This window comes from Manacus candei, unplaced genomic scaffold, assembly GCF_025592945.1.
Source record: "Manacus candei isolate 608988 ecotype Guabito, Panama unplaced genomic scaffold, ASM2559294v1 h1tg000153l, whole genome shotgun sequence".
In the NCBI taxonomy this organism is placed as follows: domain Eukaryota; kingdom Metazoa; phylum Chordata; class Aves; order Passeriformes; family Pipridae; genus Manacus; species Manacus candei.
Genome location: NW_026138201.1, coordinates 4334374 through 4350915, shown reverse-complemented (window position 1 = coordinate 4350915; position 16542 = coordinate 4334374). Strand labels below are relative to the sequence as shown.

At 41.3% G+C, this 16542-nt stretch overlaps 1 protein-coding gene across 6 annotated transcripts in view; it reads right to left on the bottom strand.

Annotated features, from left to right (window-relative positions):
• The window catches only part of ETV6 (ETS variant transcription factor 6), a 131040-nt gene that overhangs the window by 78487 nt on the left and 36011 nt on the right, over positions 1–16542 (bottom strand). For 3 of the 6 annotated variants that reach the window (XM_051772606.1, XM_051772609.1, XM_051772608.1), the window contains exon 2: positions 9676–9802. The exons of 1 other annotated variant lie outside the window; for it this stretch is intronic. In XM_051772606.1, coding sequence (XP_051628566.1) covers positions 9676–9802 — 127 coding nt within the window. The remainder of the gene's footprint in view (positions 1–9675; positions 9803–16542) is intronic. 2 more of the 6 variants (XM_051772607.1, XM_051772610.1) reach the window with 1 other exon arrangement.

Sequence of the window (16542 nt, the reverse complement as noted above, 5' to 3'; positions counted from 1 at the left end):
AACTGAAAGAGAATGCTGGGAACATATTAATAAGAAAATAAACCTTTTTTTGCAGGATGCTGAGATTGTGCAAATTCATTACCAGCATTATAATATCTTTCTCTGAAATAAGCATGTTCCTAGAGCTTTTCTTTACAGAAAGCATTTGCAAAATTTATCACTGGCAAAGAGCTGATTCTTGCAGTTCTAACTAGAGTTGATTTGTTCAGACCAGGTCTTCAGATCAGGACTTCAATGTGGTCTGTATAGCTGACATACCTGCCTGACTGAACTTCTGTTGCCCAATTCACTGCTTCCACCTCCACCCCCAGGGCATGAGTGTTGCATAGTCCAAAAGCCAGTGAAACTACAACTCTTCTTTTGAGAAGGGAACAGGTAATGCAAAAAGCCTGTATGGGGGTACCACACTGGTACCACACCCTTCTGCATGTCACAGCACCAGGACAGGGCAAAGGCCATGTAGGACACGGGCAGAATATTGTTTGCCTGCAAGAGAGGTCCAATTTTTTCAGCCCATGGGATCTAGTGCTACGAGCAACTCTGGAGTTGGATAGTGAAACTCCAGCTACAAGGATCTACTCAGTAAAGTCTCAAACAGGAAGATTTCCACTGTCTCCAAAGCAGTCCCTATAACTGATAATTTTGCCAGAGTCCCTTATCCTTCCTCTCCATTAGCTGCATAACACCCCCACACTATGCCTGTGGACTCCAAAGGCAGGAATAATACATTAGTTAATCATTAGAGACATTAATTTAATTTTTACTTGTCAAGGTATAACTTGACATTTTCATTTTCTAGTCTGTATAATTGCTATAGAGCTATTTAACCATGCTGCCAGTGCAGAGTGGACGCTTTTTTTTTCAGTGGGATACAAAAGTATAGGGAGATCAAAACCAGACAAGCAGATGGCCTAAACAAAGCAGGGTGCTTAGGGCTATTCCCGGGGTATGACTTTTATGCACAAAAACTCATATGGAAAGATTTGGAGCTAAGCAAGCTTCCTAATGCTTTGACTCTCAAAAGCCAATCAGTGGTGATTATTTATTAACTCACAACATCAGCAACCATATGCCTATTAAATATATATAAACTTCTTGAACAAGGATCACTGCTACATTAATAGCAGCATGCTAGTCCTGCACAAAAAAATTTACATGACTGAGCATATTCAAATATATTCATCCCATAAGACAGCACACAAGTACGCCACAACAGTGGAATGGCTGATGCATAAATGCTTCTCCTCCCTCCCAAGTATCTTTGGAGAATGATCTTAAAAAGAGGCTCTTGGCTGCGGTGTTGGATTGGGTCTCCAAATCTGAGTGGAATCATTTTACCAAAAATCTCTTCAACAAACTTAAAAATCATTTACTGCTCCAGCAGTAAAATGGGGAGTTAGAAAAATGGCATAAAACCCCATTTAACAGATATTTTGCTAGGGTGTATTTGCACCAGAAGGAGTGCCAGCACAGGAGAGGGAAGCCATAGAAGTACAGCAGAAGGAAATCCAACTTTTCATAAAGGGCATCAAATAACGTGGTTCTTTTCTGCGTGTGTGTATACACACAACCCATCACATTAATTCCTGGAAGTTTGAAGCAGGTTTCTCCTCAGACGCTATACGCCCCTCTCAATGCTGCACAGTGTTGCTCTCTTCCAACAGTCAGCAGCTCAGCTCTGTTAAAAGAGCATGCATGTTATGTTGTTTCTGCAGGGGTTTTTGCCACACTTGTGTTTTGTTGCAAGGCTCTCACCACACAGTGGTTTCTTATTGTGGAGTTGTTAGTCATGGCTTACACGCAGTTTCTCTTCTGTGTTTTCTTTAATTGTAAGGTTGTTTATGAATGCTGCATTCTTTGCATTCATTTTATTTCTTACAAAAAATAATAAAAGAACTTGGAAACATTTATAATACAAATGAAAAATTAAACAAAACACGCTTGGGGTGGAAAGAGAAAAGCAAGCTAATTTTAGGTTCATTGGAATTGACAGCGCCCCTTTAAGACAAAGCTTGAAATGCTTCAAACTCAGCAATACCATAAATGTCCTGATGTTTTTGCTTCTTATTCCTCTCCACACTTCCCAGGGGAATTCCACAAGGGATCAATCTTGAATCCCAGATTAAAGCGACATGGCCTCCTTTCCCCTCTGAATAAAGGTGAGTGTGTGTTTTGGAGATTTAAAACCCTAAAGTGAAGCTTTCCAGAAGGGGAAAAGACTGGCTTATCACCACTGGGACTCCCACACTGCCAGTTCTCTGTACCCTGCAGCACAGGTCTCTTGACCTCCCACCTCAGGACTGTTTTAATAAGTTCCCACCGAGGCAGGAAGGATTCTATCCCTCCACATGCTTCCACTGAGGACTGTTGGTGCAGGAAACTGCTGTTAACTCTGGGCAACGACCAGGCACATTAAAAAAATAAAAAGCACTCGGCTCTGGAATAATCTCCCAAGAAACAGAAACCAGCAAGTGAGCTCCGTTTACAAGGTTTTTCACACTTAATCTGGATGCTTCTGCCACAGTGACTAGATGGCAGTCAGGAGCTAACAGATTTAGGGTTCAACTCACCAGCAGTTTACATCAAAGATGACAAGTGAAGTGGCCCTGTGTCATTCCAATGCAACCCCAGTGACAAGAGGCTTAAGTTTCCTACAGGTGATGAACAAAGACAATGCCAGAAATGTGCAAAGCACGATCTTCATGATCCAAAGGCCACAGCTGTCCCAGCTGGATCAGTAATGGGGTTTTACTCTACCCAGTCCAATATATTCCAGATGAAAAAACTGCATCTATATTGTGCCAGCCATGGTATAAGAGCAACTCTGAGACTGGGCTTCCCACCCATCCAAGTTCCCTGTTTGTATAATTGCTTTGGAACAGGCCTGAGATTCACTGTAAGAAATCTCTGGGATGCAGGCTGGAGTAGATGTGTTAAATTCAGATGAACACTTGAGGATGCCCATGGAAGATACCACCTTAGGTAAGAGGCAGGCATAACCAATGTCTTTCCAGCTCATGATTTTCATCCTATTTATCTAAAAACTGGGTATAGCTCACAATCATGAAGGAGCTAGGCCCAGTCACTTTGCTAGAGTTAACCAAAGTAATGGTCACTGAGGTTGACAGGATGGCTGGCTGGGATTTCTACAGTCCAGTCAGCCTGTCAGTAGATTATTAAGAGTTATAAATTGAAAGACTGAGGCACCGCTCAACAGAGGAAGCAGATGGACCCTGCTCTGCATAGCTCATAACATAAAAGTGCAAGAATAGCCCATGGTAGAACACAAAGATGCAACATCAATATTAAATACTGCAGTTGGATTTTAGCAAACAGTGCCACTGTATCAGCCTAATAATTCTTTTTTTTAGTAGTGGGTTGGTATTGATTACTAGAGGACTAGCTACCCAGAAAGGGAACGACACATAAGGTGAAAAGCAGACTAGGAGAAAAGGCAAGCATATAAAGAGAGAGGAATGAGGTTTAAGTGTCATGTCAGAGAAGAGCAAAGAGGGGTCTAGAAGAAGCCAATCATTTGAGAAAGAGGCCAGTCCAGGTCCCACTAAATTCAGTGGGGATTTAAGCACTCATTTCAGTGGGACAAGGATTATTCTCAGAGTCACTAATTTGACATTCTGGCCACCTCTCAGTCCCTTTGTCATATGAAGCTTTATTGTATTTTCCTAGTATGTGCGTCAGTCAGTTTTGTTCCGCAAAGATCCTTCCAAAGCAAACATTTTTATTGCTTTCTGCTCTGAATGTGGCTTAGGGTGAAGGGCTTTTTTTCCCATCTCACTACATACTCTCAGTTCAGTGCATTGAATATTCTAGTAACTAAATAACAATCTGCTTAATGCTTCAAAGTAGCTTTCCATCTGCTAGCCAAAACTGTAGAATATTCAACAGGTGACAAAGAATTAATAAAAGGAGCAGCATAATTAATAGACACTATACAGGAGAAAAATGGATCCTTGGCAAACCTGAGAGAGTTGTTGCTTCCTCTTCCTCTGGTTTCCTGCATTCCTTTAATAATAATAATAATAATAAAAAAGAAAAAAAAAAAGAAAACAATTGGTGCCCTTAAAACACAAAACCCACAAATGATACATATAAGCAACAATGCACAATCAAGAGAAAGAAGCTGTTAATAAACTGCCTTCAGGTATTATAAATGACTTAGTTTAAAGAAACTGCCCAACTGAGAGCCCAACTACCTGTCCTACCTTACTACTCATGTTCCCACTTGGGACAGACAACTTTTTTTCAGTATGTAGTACAGATAGGGTCACAAAGATGCCAAACCAACACAGAACCACTGGACTAGTTCCCACCAAATCAGAGTATCAAATAATACTACAAACAGACATGTACAAAGATTGCTATGAAACACTCACTAAAAACTTAAAGCCTTTAATACAATTATTGCAGAAAACTAAACAAATTTCCTTCTGTCCTCCTCAATGAGGGCAATAGAACAGAAAGTAACAACAAGGGACACACAGAGATGTTGAAATAAAAAATGTCATCTCACTAGCTGTGTGCAATCAGGTCTGCATATGGTGAAGTTCATCAAAATCACTTGTGGCCTGGAATTTATCACACACGGGAAAACCAAAAACCAGAACCCTAGCCTACAATGGAAAAAAAAAAAGTACTCAAATGATTTTACAAACAGGTCTTTAGCTTTCCCTACCACCACGACACCCCAAAAGCAAATGCAGTCAAGACGACAACACTGCAGTTCCAATGTAAAAGTTCTCCCCTATGAGGTGATGCATGTTCTGTGGCATGTTGAGTTGTATCATCTCACTCTGAACATCAGTGCAGACTGTTGGCGGGGTTCAGAAAAAAGGCAATAGCAAGAAAAATCAGTTGCTGTCAAGAAAAATTGCTTCATCTGTACAGAAAATTATGTGCAGTGTGTCTTATTATGACAATGGGCGGCAGACATACAAAAGATGCCAACCCTAAAGAGAGAAGAGTAATTAGTTCAGAGGAAGAAATTAACTCATGCTCACGTTTGTATCAAGAGAAAACTCTGAAATCTCTGCCCATAAGATCCACCTCCCTAAACAAACACACACGTGTTCCCAAGATAACATGCCCTTCAGAGATAAAAATCAAACATACAAATCAACGTAAATGTGCAAGGGGGAATGCTTTGCACAGGATCAGAGCGTGCAACATGTCCTTTCTTAGCACTGATATTTCTTCTGTATCTCTTGTTGAAGTTTTTTGTTGAAGGCGACAAAATAAAACCATGAAGCCTCTAGCACATATATACTGTTGCTGTTATAGAAGGCAACCCATCTTATTTTAATCTTGTGTATTACGAAAAAGGAAAAACCTATTTTCTCTCTGATTCAGAGAGTATTAATAGACACAGGGAAGGGTTCTCATATAAATCTCTTAAATGCTGTATCCTCTATGGAGTTCCAAGGACTTTTTACTACAAGGTATCGGCTATGGCATAAAATAAGCAACTAATGGCAATTTACCAGATGAGACAAAGAGATTTGCTTTAATAAAAATAGAATAAAAAAAATACAGACCCCATCAAAAAAACCCACTAACTCTCTCTGTGGCAATATTAAGTGTGTCCTCAGAGATAAGGGGTATGCAGATAGTTTCAGAGGACTTCCACCTATCTTAGCATTCTTCATTATCACAATATCTGGGCAGTTAAGAGTCTTTGCACTCATGACTTTTTTTAATTTTACAGTGGGGAAACTAAAACAAGATGTCCAAGGTCACAGAAGGCACCAAGGGCAGAGTCTCGTGTGAGAGCCAAACTTGCTTCTCTTCAATCTTCAGTAAAAATCTCCATTTTCCAAACACTCCTTCGGTCTGACATTAGTCTAGCGGAGATCAGATATGCTGCAAAACTACCACAGCATACCCACCAGGGCCAAAGAGCAACTGTTTTTTGACTACATACTTAAAATGTAGGAAAGTACATTCTCCAGCTCCCCGCTTATCCTTTGTTTACAATGCCCCCAATACTCTGTTCCTAGGTAATAGGTGGATGATATAGACAAACAAGTATGTTTAAAAGTAGGGGTAACAGTCCCTTACAGAGAAGTGCAGCATGAGAGAAAGGTATGTTTTATCAGAAAATTATCCTTTACTATCCCAGAGATTTAAAGTTAGGACTACTTACACTGTACTTCTATACTACAGGAACAGGGTTGACTGGGGAGAAAGCAGCTTCTTAAAACAAGAAAGGTTGTGTGAGAAGGAAAAGGGTGCCTTTATATCACCCCCAGAAAAAGGTGTTTGTCTACATAATCTAGCTGTGCTGGCCAAAGAGGAGTCCTCCTATGCAAGACTGTAGCAAAGAGGGATCTGCATTCTACTCTTCTAAATTTTGCATTTCTCCGTTTTCCAGTCTCTGGATTAAGTCAGCTCAGCATAGCTGAGACTCATTTGCTCACCAAACAGTGAGAAATAATTTATTGCACAATAGGAAATTTTTCTACTAATTATCCTCATACTATTCCTGTTAGCAGTTTCAGAGTGCTTTTAAACATCAGAAATAGTGAAATTTCTAATAGGAAGGCACAAAACACTGCCTGAATCCACAGGGTGTACTTCATGTTCCAGCTGAAATGTTTGTCTCTAGTTCTCTCTTCACTTGGGCTAACTGTTGTTTTCAGCTGCATCTGTAGCATAGCTAAGTGAAGATGTATGGGTTAGGACTGAACTCTGCCTTTATTTTGGTAAATGCCAACAGAACATCACGGAAACAGAAGGAGTAGAGGCCTGACAAGCTATCAGCTCTGTGTATGAACAGAGAAACTCACCGTATCTCTCTGTTGCACTGGAATTAGTGAGGGTTCGAAGAAGTTATTATATTTCAGCTAATCGACAAAAACAGTGGTAAGGCTGGAACCAAACAAAATCTCAGACCTAGAAAACCCTCAGACTTTGTGGGTCGAAACCCAATCTCCACACAGTACCATAACCTGAACTAGAAAATTACAACCTTGCCTTACTTCTGAGGTAGTTTGGATTTAGGATGAAAACCGTGACTCAGATGCATCTCTAAAATAAACAAACAGACAAAAAATAAAAGAGAGGAGTCCATGCAGGAACTGAAAAATCCCATACTAATACCTCCTAAACCTCATTACTCGGAATCCAAAAGGTGCTGAATTATTTCTATACACAGTATCAGGAACACTACTCCTGGAATATCATCCTCAGTGCTGTTGTCTTCACTTTAAGAAGGATGTCTGAAGTGGGAAACAGTTCACAGAGATGATACAAACAGAATTTAAAATCTGGAAGCTTAACAGGAAGATTGACAGCTTTAAAAACCTCTCTTCCTATCCAGTTTAGCTGAGAAAAGGTTAAGAAGTGACTATCTAAAAGCACCTATATCAGGAGTAGTCTTTTGATAATATTTAGCAGGAAAGGAGATAATGAGATCTAATAGTTGGAAACTGAAGCTTGACTAATTCAAACTATAAATAGGGCACTTAAAAAAAGCAAATAAGGAGGATAATTAAGCATTGAAAGAACATCTAGAGACCTTATATCCTCCCCATCATTTAAGTCTTTTACATAAAGAACAGAAATCTTTCTGCACCTGTTGTAGCTCAGTTACGGGACCCAAACACAGCAGTTACTGCATGAAGTTCTGTAACTGAAGTTATACCAGAGATCATTTAAGGAATTCAGAATGGTCGCTCGTGGTCTAGCTATGAAACTATGTACTTTAAAAACAGTGTTTTTAACAGTGTTTGGCTCTGCTGGTTGATGACAGTGTTTTGTGTCAATATAAACTGCATAGTGAGCTACAAAATACTACGCTGCCACAGACTACAACTAGTAAGGCTATGTAAATGTGTTCCATGCTGTTTATGATCTCAGACACTAACTATATAGAAGGCTATTTCACAGATATTTCATGATTAATCATCTGTGCTTTTACACTGCAACAAGTCAGACTGGTGTGGAAACACTAAACTTGCAAGGCTTCTTTCGCATTAAAAATGTGCCAACCAAAAGAACAGGAAAACTAAAACAAAGATCAAGGTGAAAAAATATCACACCTAAAAATACTGGATAAAAAGTCTTCACTGAGAGGAAGCCTTATAAGCTCTACATTATCTAGCATGCTGGCTAGCTGACATGAAGGAAGTAGGTAAAACAGCCACCACTTTCAGTATCAAGGGTCTCTGTCTTCCTGCCTTATGCATCTTCCAGACACAGCAGGGAGTGCAATAAGTAACTGTAAAGCCAGCCGTGATCATAGCTGTGGAGGGGACAGACAGTAGCTCCCACAGCAGAAGTAAGCAGTAACAATTAATGCAATGAGGAATAGACCTGGGAATTAACAGCACCTGTGGGGAAAAGAACAGCTGGAGAACTGTTTCTGTGTTGGGGTTTTTTTTGTGTTTAAGTTTTGGGCAAAGCACAGAAATGCTCTGTGAATGTGGCATTAAGTCCTCCCTGGCCTAGAGGAACAGATCAGCAGCCACACGTATGTGCCAGCCAAACCGGGCCTGGGAGCTCATGGATACTCAGGCAGTGACCAGACAGGGTCAGAAATGTCCACAGTGCCAGATCCCACTCCTGTCAGAAAGCAGAGAAAAGGTATAACCCAGGCTATGCAAGACCATGCAGAATGCTGCACAGGCAACGAATGACCTCGGGGCAGAGCAACTCAGTGGCCAGCAAAGGAGTGAGCACAGACTACAAAAACACTTGAAACAGTCTTCATACAGAAAAGGAGTGTGTGTGTGTGTGTGTGACAGTTGAGGACAGCAGTGAGAATGTCTTGTGATAAACATGGACTTTACTCCCCTGCCCCCCTGAAATCCCAAATCCATTTCTCAGTTGGCAAAACACAAAGTTTTGCTTGCTCCTGGCCCTCTTGCTCACTGTTGCTCAAGTAACCCAGGAACGCAACACCTGAAAAAAGTTTACTTAAAACATTTCTATTTCCATTAGAACTGCTTCTTCTCCAAATAAGAAAATTCCACTCTTCTTGTCCTCATCCTATCTCCCTAATTCACTTCTCGCTTGCCAACAGTCCTTGGCCTTTCCTACTTCTCAAACATGAAATCATCTCAGCAAGAAGTACCTGGCTCTCACCTTGCCCCCAGCTCCAGTTTTTGTTTCAATGTCAGTGATATGTCCTTCCTTTGCAGCATCCTTTTGTGCTCAGCTAAGCTCATTCTTCCTCCTTTCCCACTGCCTCTGTTAGCCCTCATGCTCTATACCAAAGAGCCTGGGCACCATGAGTATTTGAGAACATTAGCAACCTGAAAAATACCCACAGCACAAATACATTCCACTCGCCACAGATTGTGAAATCAACCTTGTGTCACAGCACATAACCAAGCAATTCCTCTGAAGTGGAAGAAACATAGGACTTCCTGTCAAAATAAACCCTCCATACTCGTGCCTGTCATGAGAAATGACAGCCCAACTGTTTGGCAAGGGGATGGGAGGGGGAGATACAACATACTGTATTTAAGACTAATTTCCTTTAGCTAAAAACAGTAGCTAGGAAAACCAAACCAGCTAGATCTTAAAAAGAAAAAAAAAATAAGTATAAAGCCAGGGACTTCCTTGCTCTCTTCCATAAAACCAGTGATAACTCCTCACCCCGCCCTGCCCCCTCCTCAGTCCAAGAACTGAAGACGCCTCTGTGCTGACACTCACGCAGGTGTGCTGGCAGTCTGATCGCGTCCTCATCCATCCTGATCGCTTGAGGCACTGGGACATGTAGTGGTGACGAAGTGTAAGTCGGTACCGGGCTCGCTGGAGGTGTGTACGAAATTCTTTCCTGCTGTTAAAAAGAAAATGGGGGGGGAGGGAGAGAGAGAGGACAATGTGAACTTTGGAATGGAGGTGTGAAACCAAGGTAGAGGAGGGAGAAGTAGGTGGAAGGAAGGAAGAGTGTGAGTGTGTGTGTGCGCGTGGTGATGGTGAGCAGCACTAGTGATGCACCTGGCTGCCCAGGGAACCACAGAGCACAGCACGCTTTGCGGGCAAGCACTGCACAGGCTAAGTGCTGCCCCGTGCTGCAGCCAGAGGCCAAACAGCTTTTAGGGCGATGGGTCTAATTTTCAAAAGGTCCATAAAATTTCCAAGATACTTTTCAGAAATTTGCCAAGGGAGGAAAGGGAAGTGACACATAAGTGGGGAGACTCCGAAGGTTTTATGTCAGTGAAAATCTGACAGCAACTCCATGATACAACCATGAGTCCCACTGAAGTGCCAAAACCACTACACTAACAAATCAGTTATGATCTGAACAAGTTTGTTACACATTTAACACTACTCCTTCCTAGCATTTTAAAGACATTAATAAATTACTTTTGTCTTTGCTGCAGAAAAATATATCACTACAAACTACTCTATTTACCATCAAGTAATGTAATACTTCTGTTTTTGCCTAACCTGGTTACTGTTATCTTCTTTGAAGTAATTTAACTTGCAACCAAATAAGTAAGTTGGCATACAGAAAGCAGCTATGCAAGGACACCCACAGAAGCATATATCACAGAATATTCTGATTTGGAAGGGATTATTAAGTCCAACTCTTAAGTGAATGGCCCATACAGGGGATTCAACCCGTGACCTTGGCATTATTATCATCAAGATTTAACCAACTGAAGTAATCTCAGGGTCAAATAGAGTCAAAAGGCAATTTGTGAATGTTGCATTAGTTTCATAACTATCACAGGTTTTTATTTACAAAAACGCCTGTCAAGAAATCTAGACCGAAACTTCATGAGATCTGATGGGAAAATTCTTCCATATTTTAAGCCTGTACTCCAATCACAGCACAAATTATACCCTTTGTAAATAAATATAGCCACAATTTTACAGGAACATAAAAAAAAAAAAAAACCATATGATTCCTGAAAGGCAATTCATGCTATTCTCCAAAACCATGCTACTGAAATTTAAGAACAGCAGTGCAAACGGTATGGATTTACATCTCTGCATGCACAGAAGCAGGAGGAGTAACCTTAATTTCTGAGGACTTGCAGGACAGTACAAGTGCAGCTCCTTACCCTGACCTCAATCTCTGGCAAATGGAAAAGACAAATTTGGTGCTGGTCCAAGAGAAGGTAACTATTTCCATGACAAACCACAACATCATCACAGTAATGAGACAGGGAAATAGACTGAAGCTGATAGAGGCACCTGCAGAACATAATGTTAGCACCCTTACCCCCAAAAGGACAGGAAGGCTTGTAAAAAAACCCTTTGAGGCAGATTAGGTGACATGTCTAAAACTAAATGTAACATGGAGCACCTAGAAAGTCTTGCATTTTTCAGCCACCACTTCAAAGCAAGCCCAGTTCATTCTTCTGCAAGGTGCTGCTAGCTGCTTACTGCTCAGGGTTCAGGCAGAACCAGAAGTTTAGCCTCAACATCAGGGGTTCCACCTCTATACACTATAGCCACATGGCAGAGAACACTGACAACATATGGTGAGCAAACCATTATAACTATTCTGGGTTTAGATGGAGTGAAGACAGGCCTGTTTCACTCCACCATCGTGATGTTATTTCTGCAAGGACAATCTCTGTGGCTTTTAGCTCAGTACTTTTTAACCAGAAATTGTTCAATCTTATGATCCTGTCTTCCATAAACTCAATTTCTTTCTATTTATCACTGTCCAGGCGACAGCAATCCATTAGATTATATGAATTCAGCTTTTTGTAGGTAACAAACATGGATGTTCATTGTGACACAATGAAAGACAAACTTGTGGAGCTACAAAACATTATTCTGTTTTCTGCTTATGTAATTCCTTCCCCGACCCAAAACAGCTGCCTCTATGCTTCCCATTCCCACAAGGTGCAGCTCTCTGTGCCTGTTCTGCAGTCTCACTGTTCATTTGCACTTCTCACCCCAGAGGACAGCACCAGCGGACTGCAACGAAACGAGGCACTTCCCAGCATTTTCTGCTGCAATCCACAGTTCTGATAATCGAACCACACTGCCCCTTTTTGTTTATTGAGATATTTATAAAAACAGGAACGCTTCTGAAATACTTCTGAAACACTTGCCTCTGCAAACAGGTACTAGAGGATAGGTGGGAGACCTAAGTCCTTTTCCTCCCTCCTGAAGATTGCAGGATACAGTCCTGTATTCGGTCCATTTTATGCTCACAGAAATAATGAATCATCGCTTCAAAGACAAAGGCTAATTGGCTTCAAAGGGCCAAAAGCAGGTGAAAAGTGAAAACAAAAAATGAAATTAAATCTAGAATCTGTGCACTTCCCTCAACACCCAGGAGGCACTGGATCAAATTAAGATATTATGCTTCCAGTACCTGCCTTTACTGATCAACCTCCTAAAGGCATACCATAACTTGATTTATACCATGACAGTTTCACTGAGATTTACTGTTATAAACAGATACATTTCATTAATTTTTTCCTAGTATTCTTAGGAACAGGACAGTCAAAACCTGAAGATATGGAAATGCTTACTTTTTCCATACACCTTGGATGTCCACAGTAATGTGTGTACAGAATTAGTAGTATTTACAGAACACAGTTCACAAAGCACAAAGGGGAGTTAGCTATCCAACTTCTATTAGTGCCTTTGAAATGCCCTCTCTTACCAATCTTGCATTTTTTTCCAGCACCTTCAGCCTAAATATCAAAGTAATTTACAGACATTAGGTAAGTATTTTTCTTTTTATTAGACACATGGACAACCTGAGTTACAGCAAGTGCAAAGCTCAAATGAGCTAAGTAATTTCAGCGCTAAGCTGTCATGAAAAAGGCCAGCATGTGCCTCTCAAGGGCAATACATTTAACAATTGCAAGCTGAAAGAGTTGCCTTTGTAACTGTCCTGGACTGATTTCCAAAAGGTGTGGAATGGTAATGGCACAGGGAGGTCAAGGCATCTCATGGGAAAAATGAGCTTCATGCCTGTTTGCAGCACGGGGCAGTAATGTGGCTGGAAGCAGAACTGCAGAGATTAGTCCAGTTCTGCAACCTACCTCTGTGCATCAGCCACACACAACTCCCAGCCTACACAGACACAGTCACATGTGTTCCTCCACACTTTTTGAGGCTTTTTAGAGTCATATTTCCAGGAGGTAACTGTTGTGCTCACACCAGTGAGAATGGATTTGCATTACCCTTCACAACTCCAGAACTGCTCAGTGCTTCTCTCTGTGGGATCCATCAAACAAAAACATGGCTGGCATCTCATGCTTCTAAGGTTATACAACCAGACACTCTGCTACTAAGAATTTTTCTGAAAGAGTTTCCTAACTAGTCAGTTTAATATTTCTCTTTGTATTAAGGCCAAGAATGGTAGGGTTGTTCAAGCCACAGCTTGGGAGGAAGGATAGGCAGTGCTGGTAGAACCAGCATGAACCTTGCGTGTACTTGGGCAAACACCCTTGCTGCAACTTAATCTACTGGTAAAAGAAACTGAATCAATACACATTTGGTGTGATCCTTTGAAATGTTTGGTGATGAGTGCTAGGAAAGCACTTGGTATTACCACATTCCATATTTGCCATCTGCCAGGGGACTCTATAAACATTTAAACCTACAAGTGACCAGATGCTCAGTCTCAAACAACTACCAGCTACCAGCAATTTCAAAATAGCAACTCCCTAGTATTTTGCCAGTAGCCACAAAGAAGTGGATGAAAAAGCTGGCATACTGATTGCCATCATCATTTTTGATAGGTTTCTTCAGCTCACAGTGAGTCAGGAAAGTTCCACCATGAAATTTCACCTTGACTACAACAACTGAACAGATGCATTAAGTCAACTTTTATGGAGGCCCTCCCTGGGGTTTACTCTAGTGGCTGGTGCTACAACAGTGCCACCAGGACAACCAGCCAGGTGTGCTGAGACTGGGGCATACCCAATTTAGCAGAGACACGTTGAAACACATGGTTAAGAATCAAAAGAATTTATGCTTTTGTTCTCTTTGTACTAGAAAAGTACAAAATACTAAATATCCAGCAGCTGAGAATGCTGTAGATCATCCTATCTAAATCAGGAAGGTAACTCAAAAGCTGTATTGATCATGACTATGTAGTAAGAGTGAATGTAACAGTTGACTAGACTCCCAAAGTCATCAAAGCACACACCAGTTTCAGTTTGAGGAATTGTGGTTGATCCTTTTCAGATGAAACCTACCTGAACAGGTTTTTTTCTGTTTGGAACACAAACAATTCATATTGCTAAAATAAAACCAGTAATAATAATAATAAAAAAATCAAAATAGCAAAGTTTAAAGGCAATTTTAAAAGAAGTCCAACAGTTGAGGATGAGGGAAGCTGCAAGTAAAAACCGCTTCAGGTTTTTGCTAAAATTACACCCTTCTAAACTCCAAAGCAACAGCCTTGCAATCTGATAGTCTTTTTGTCCCTTTACTAAGTTCACTCAGATGCCAGGCACAAAGGACATAAATGTTTTTGTAGAAATGAAAATAAAATATGTAAGAAAGTCTGCTAAAACAAGCTTTCTTGTTGTCACAATGACACAACTACTTCAGTAATTGGCTAGGTGGTATACTAAAACTACGTTTTTTAATTGATAAAGCAAAGAAATGCATTACCTATGCAGCAGTTTTCAGGAAATCAAAACAGACTATGTCGCCTGCAAATACCCTGCGCTGGACAGAAAAGGCAGCTGAACCCAATCACCTCATAGAAACTTACTCCTACACTGCATGTAATGGGACAAATTAACCAAGAGGGAAAGCTGACACATTTGGCCCCCAGGGTGCTGGCGTACCTGTGCCACTCCATACCTGTCTTATTGCACTTGCTGTCCATCTTTGCTTCTACAAACATCCCAGACTCCCTCTGCTCCCCAGAGAAGCAGGCAAAGTAGAGATACAGCAGTTTGCACTGTGGTAACTTCTGGGCAGCCAACAGTAGAAGTGGAGAAAGTTACTTGTTGTGTTCTCACAGGCCATTTTTGCTTACTCACAGGACAGTGGAAGCAGGACACTGCTTTGAGGGGAGTTTCCACTTCCCTGGGTATCATCCCATCACCTGGCTCCAACTCCTCACTTGTTGGACATACGTTTAGAGAGGTGAGCAGGTGAGATGAGCAGTGTTCTGGTGCCCTCAGATTTCTGGGGAAGCTCTAGGCTTAAAACCCCCTGTGCAACATGCCCATGGCTTAAGTAAATCCAGGTTTGAAACATATGGTTGTAGCTCTCAGGACTGTGGAAGCTGGTGTTCTGGACACAACACTCTATATCCCAAATCACAGAGGATGTCCAGCTCTACGAGGACATGGGACCAATCTCTTTTGGCAAGCACACTGAGGCAAGAAAAATGAAAAGACAAGCCAAGGGACCAGGAGCTGGGGGGAGCTCATAGTGGTCTGGTTTTCCTACTGTGGATCCTTACAGGAGTATGTGTCTCGAGTAGGGTAGAGGAGAAGAAATAGCCTTAGAGAAAAGGGTTGTTGGGAGGAAATGAGGTGTTTGCAGGGCAGATTCAGAAGGCCCTGAACATGTAGGCACTCAGCAGGGCAATGCCAGCAAACCAGCCACAGAGCAGCACAGGGGACAACAGCAGCAGATTCAAGTAAGTTAATCATTAGGGAGGCACGTGAGGGGAAGCAGAAAGGGGAGGAAGACATGCAGTGTTCACCAGTGGTTTGTATGCAACACTATAGCTGGATATGAAAGTCCAAAAGACCACTATGAGACAAGTTTGAGGGTCTAGCACAGGGAGTAGGAGGGAAATCAGAGCCCCTAATAGACTATATGGCACATTTGGGGACTGTGGTCAATGTTATAGCTTGCATACTCCAACTTCTGCCAGGGACAAAGGCTCAGGCTCCAGAAAAAGCAAACTACAGCTCTGCAGTACCATGGTATGTATTAAACTCTCCACTTCTTTCCCCCAGTTGCTGTCGTCTTCATAATTTCCATGGCAGACATCTCATTTTTTATCCCATTAATATAGAAATTCATGTCAAATCTATAACAGCACAATCAGCACATTATCAGTAATTAGAGAAATTGAAACAAACACAGCTCTCTGGAACGGACCTTATGCAAAGCAGCACTGGGAAAAGATTAACATCTCATTTCCTGCACACTGAGAGTAGAGATTGTCTCTGTAATCTTAGCAATTTTGTGAAGTTCAGTTCCTCCCTGACTCCTTCCTTCAGCCTGTCCCTCCTGGGTCAGGGGTAGGTGATGGTTACCCTCTCATGTCTCGATCCTTATTTAAGTAAACAAAAAACCGGCATGGAGGTGCAATGATGCATCACAAAGGGAAGGGGAAAGGAGACAGTGGGGAAGTTCATGCTTCTCCCATAATGATTACAGCCACTGTTCTAATTAAACTAAAATTATACAGACAACAATATTGATGCACTCAAGTGTTATAGAAAGGCAACCTGAAGAGATCAATGTTGTCATTGAAAATGCCATGATACAGTTGCATTGCTGTATAAGCACTCCAAAATATTTCAAATTAGCAAATACCAATGAAGCAAATAAATAGTTGAACTACATGCTCAAAAAGTATTTCTTCTCTGTGGTCACTGCTAATATGGGGGAATA